Source organism: Orycteropus afer, unplaced genomic scaffold, assembly GCF_000298275.1.
Source record: "Orycteropus afer afer isolate SDZICR_OR568_19922 unplaced genomic scaffold, OryAfe1.0 scaffold00020, whole genome shotgun sequence".
Lineage (NCBI taxonomy): Eukaryota > Metazoa > Chordata > Mammalia > Tubulidentata > Orycteropodidae > Orycteropus > Orycteropus afer.
Window position 1 is genome coordinate 7,944,954 of NW_006921607.1, and position 5,275 is coordinate 7,950,228.

General features: G+C 35.7%; 1 protein-coding gene across 1 annotated transcript in view; it reads left to right on the forward strand.

Annotated features, from left to right (window-relative positions):
- Positions 1–5,275, forward strand: part of MAPRE1 (microtubule associated protein RP/EB family member 1) — a 68,056-nt gene that overhangs the window by 43,013 nt on the left and 19,768 nt on the right. The window contains exon 2 of the mRNA XM_007934558.2: positions 4,442–4,587. Coding sequence (XP_007932749.1) covers positions 4,442–4,587 — 146 coding nt within the window. The remainder of the gene's footprint in view (positions 1–4,441; positions 4,588–5,275) is intronic.

A 5,275-nucleotide genomic window follows, 5' to 3' on the forward strand; every position in this document is an offset into this window, starting at 1 on the left:
CTACTCACCAAAGTAGTAGTTGGAACAATGTTTTGTATAGTATGTTATGCCAATTGAGCTTGATGTCCCCTGCGACTGTGGTCCCAAGCCCGCAGGATCAACTACTCGGTCCCTCTGGGTAGCTGGCTCGTCTACATATGTTTTAAGAACTGCCTGTTGGTGAGTAGAGGGGGCAAAAAATGTGTTGAGTAACTGAACAGTAGGAAAAAAAATCAACTGCTTCCAGACAACAATCTACTGAGCTACATCCCACTAGATTAAGTGACTGTGCAGCACATGGTATGAAAGCAGCATATTCATTATGTTCTAAAATTTTCCATTGCATGCCTTTATAATGTCCTCACATATTGACAGCATTGTCATAGGACTGGCCTCTGCACTTATAAATATCAATTTTGCAAACGTAACGTAAGTGGTGAAGTACTACATATACAATTTCTTAACTGGTGTGACTTTTTTTTTTTTTTTAAAGTTATCATAACTTTGCCTCGTTATCTCTCATTACATATATGGACATTCTTAAAGCACATACAAATAGGTATACAGAAATACTGTGCGCCATACTTACATATGGTCGTGGGTATATTCCCTTTTGCCTAGACATACCTGATCATTTAGCCTGTCTACTTCTGTATCCACCTGTAATGTTTGTTATTACTGATTAAGGCACTATTGTGTATGTAAAAGTGTTTATCTTTATTTGTTATTTGCATCTCTTGTGTACCTCTCTGTGTCGTCTTCTTCCTTAGGGTTATTGTGCTGGTCACTTGCTTTTGGTATATTGCCTTTCCGTTCACCGAAATCAATACTTGTCTCTTATGTATCTTGTATCTTACTCTCAATCGGTTATGACTTTTAAGCTAGTAAATGTGATAAATTGCTTGACAGATTTTCCATCTGTTGGAGACCTGTATCTTAAAACAGTATGTAGCTGATCTGTATGGGAGATTAGGAGTGGGATCTACAAACTAAAATATCAGGCTATATTTATTTCACTGAAAATAGTTGACTGAACTTTATCATTTGTTAAGTTTATTAATTTTTCACATTTTAGATAAATACAGTGGATTGTCCTTTCTTGTGTTACCATGTTTTGATATATGATCTGCTGAAAATGGATCAAACTGAGCAACAAGTTTGAGAAACTCAAATAATGTGCAATTGTAGGGACCCAAGCACTTCATTTCTTACTTGAAAAGATAGTCCGTGTTTAATGATTGTTACAGTGACAGCAACAGTGTTTGCAAAACGATTTTCCAGTACTGCCATTTTTCATTAATTTGTGTTTCCAGTTCATGAGCTAAGCCAAAACCATGTTTTCGGTTTAGAAATGATGACATACAGTCTCTGAATTGAACTGTTTTTGTGTTCATGTTTGAGTTGTGCTGATTGCCAAATCCATATATAGCAAATTGGGAATTGAATGATTTAGGACTGAATAGTTGCAAACCAAACAATAACAGCAGCAACTGATGGAGAATACAGTAGCTTCTCTTACAATTTCATCGTCAGCTTTGTACTCTAGACATATTTTCTGGCTGTAGAATCTTGTTTGTTTACCATCCAGAAATTTTTGACATGAATTTTCAAATGGTCCAGTATGATGTTGACAATCACTAGGCCCTCTTTAGAGCCAATAATTTATATCGTTGGAGAGAAATTACCCCGCAAAGCAGGATCTGTATTTCTGTTACTTAGGGGGTCTGCAGATGTGACAGTTTTAGATTCTAAAATAGCTTAGCTTTCTACACCATTACACTCCTCCTCACTTATAGGCTGTCTCATTAACTGGATTTCACATTTACAACAATAATAAAATAAAATAATCTGACTATTTTGCGCATTGATGTATGTCTGTCAGTAATGAGTGCTGAGGTGTGAGGTGAGAGTAATGCTGGCTGTGATGGTTAAGATTATGTGTTGACTTGGCTGGGCTGTGATTCTCAGTGTTTGATAGTTATGTAATGATAAAATATGGCAGTTGTGTAATTTGTCATTTACATAATGATACAGTCATCCTCCATTTTCCTATAATGCCAATTTTCGTGTTATGACTTGGTGTTTAGAGCCTAACCATGTTGATAAGTGAGGAGTGGATGTATTTATTTTTTACTATAGCAAGGAATGGATTCAGAATTCAGAACAAGTTCTGTTATATTCGTAATTGCTAGTAGTAATTTCAGCACTAGTGGTATTAGAACAACAGTTTGTACCCATAAAACTTGAGTGTTCAGCAGAAGTCTCATCTGAGTCATTGTGTTTTGGTATTGTTTTTAGAGAGTCACAAATCCTTTTCTTTTTATTTTCTGTGAGCTTTCATTTTTGTGCTCCACTTATGTGTTGTGGTTTCATTTTACCTGGATATAAAATCTTGTCATTTAAAATTTGATTGTACCATAGCAAGTAAATTTGAATAATTGAAAATAAATACAATTTATAAAATAAAATAAAATTTACATTAGAATTTGGATATTAACATAAAAATTTGTATTTTAAAATTAGTTTTTTTCATAAAATGGATTTGGAACATGTATGAGATAGTCAAAAGAAACAGTACTTACAAATTTGTCATATGGTGTTTGTTGATGGGCCCTTCACAGGTCTCCGTGAGTATTGTTTGTCCTGAAATAATACTTAAAAACTTTTGCACTTATTTTCTTCCTTTGATGCTGCATCTTTCTAGTTCATTGGCCTCTGCTGATACCTGACAGGGATGAGGGATGAGAGCAGTCACAAAGAGCATGATACAGAGACAAGGGGATGCCCAGTCTGAAGATGCATTTGGTTCACTTTGTGCAGTGCAGGACCAGATACATCCTAAGTCATGTGATTATAGTGCCATTGCATTCTTATGTGGGTGACGAGAGAGAACTGAATATAAAGTTATACTCGATCAATCTGAAATGAAAAGGCAGATGTAATTGTTATTGTCCATGAAATTTTAAATGTACATTTTTTTTCTTTGTGGATATGTTCAACTCTCATATTTGGAGATACATAAAGAGAAATGAGCACCACTTCTCAAGCAAGTTTGTGTTGCAAGTTACAACAATATCAGTTTCCTAAAGAAAGTTAGTCTGAAGGGAAATGGGAAATAAAATACATTTATATAATTTTTATTACCTATATTTTCATTTATTTCTTTAAGGAATCGTTTAGTTTCATTACACGAAGATATGTAAATATTTTGATAAAATATAAATGTAATGTTCTGATAAATACCCATTGTTGATTTCTTAGTAGACAAACTTAGAAACACTCATATTTTGACATGCATTTTTTGCATAATAGAGAAATAAGAATTTTGTGTCCCCTTACTGTGCCCAATAACCTCATTGATTGGCTTGTAAAGAGTAATAGCAAGCACTGTGTCCCATGTAACAGACAATAAAAAGTGAAACTCACTTGATACATGAATGAAAAGTTTTCATGTTAAGTAAATATTAGTATTTTGATGTTTGCTATCTTAGTATTAAATTAGTACCCATGTTAGTATTATATTAAATGTATGCTAGATTACATCCTTGTGTATGCCAAATATATTTTAAATTTAAAGTTATAAATGTTGTTTACAAAAGTTAGGACATAACTCTTTATATAAATGCTTTATAGTAAAAAAGTAATTTGATTAAATTCATTGCACTAGTCAACTTATTCAAGTTTCCTCACTTTTGCACATCATGTGGGACTGGAATTCCCATTGGTTGTTTCCAGCATATGTGCCAAGAGCATATCTTTGTTTATATCATGGCAGTGAACACTGCTGGCCCTCTTGGCTGGAGTTGCTGGATCCGCAGATATGGATGTACTAGATGGTTCTTTGAAAATGGACAATATGTCTTTGCCCAGTAACTGCTTATGTTGAATCCAGTTGCGTATTGAGTGAATGTAGCAAGCGTTAAACTTGACAGCCCATCCTCACCTCTTATTTATTTGAAAGAAATAGCATACTCCCAAGAGACTCATTGAGTTAGGAGTTTAATTTGCACAGGAGGTCAATTAGACGGGAGGTGTTGAAGTAGTAGGGGCCTTATAGCTTAAATAGCCTAGCACTTACCTGCCGTTGTGACCCGGTGTCAACTTTATTTCGATGGGCACATTCTCCCACACTGGAGCTGGTATAAGTTGATTTAGTGCCCTGCCAGTTCCCTTCTACTGCTGCAGTCACTTTTCCTTGTATTGTGTCTGTTGGCTTCTATGGGTCTTTGCTTTGGGCATCTGGTGCCCCTGTTTTGTTGATACCCTAAGCACATGCTTACCTTGGTTATTGGGTAATTCATCCCTGATGTCAAGTAGTAATGAAGTGTCTGGGTTTTGTAGGTTCACTTTACAACTTTTTAAATTGTACTTGGGTTAAGTGAGTCTGGGAAAAAGTTCAGCTTGCTTCTTTAGTGGTGGCATGAAATGACCTACTTGTTTTATTTTGTATTTGTTCATTCAGGAGCTGCCTATTGTCAGTTTATGGACATGCTGTTCCCTGGCTCCATTGCCTTGAAGAAAGTGAAATTCCAAGCTAAGCTAGAACATGAATACATCCAGAACTTCAAAATATTACAAGCAGGTTTTAAGAGAATGGGTGTCGACAAAGTAAGTAAATTTTATTCTTTGATTCTGGTTAATGTTTCTTAGGATTGCTGCTAAGGATATAGATGCTAGCTTATGACTTTGAGCTTTTCTTTTTCCCCCCTCCCTATTTGTATAGCTATCTTTTCCCTAGTTAGCACAGAATTTACTGGAAATAGTTTCTCTCTACCCCTAGTCCCTTTGCCACCTTTCTTTGTCTTTATAGTTGGTGACTCTTTGGAGGAGTTAACGCCTATACATCTGTACCAGTGATTTTTTTTTTTTTAGTATTACTGTTTAATTTCTGTTATCTGAGATCTAGTCTCTTAATCTCTGGATTTACTTTTGAGGAGCATATCATCTGTATAGGTAGTTCCAATAGAGAAGACTTTAGAAAAAAGTACCATTTCTGGTCCTGGGAGGATCCCTGGTGGGTGCTGGGAAGTTCCCTCCTGCCTCCTAGGTTATTTGAAGATACTAGAAGTATAGTCCAGCAAGCCTCGTTAGGACAAGTGTTCTCTCTGCTTTAGCAGATAATTCATTATTGCAACATTGGGCAGATTTCCCTCTGTCCCTTATCAGAAGAGTTTATCCTTGAAGCTGTTCTTTGTGGGTAACATTTTTATTAAAGGTTTTAATCACCCTCTAATTATCTTGTGGGAGCTCTGGTAGCATAGTGGCTAAGGCACTTGACTGCTAACCAGAAGGCTGG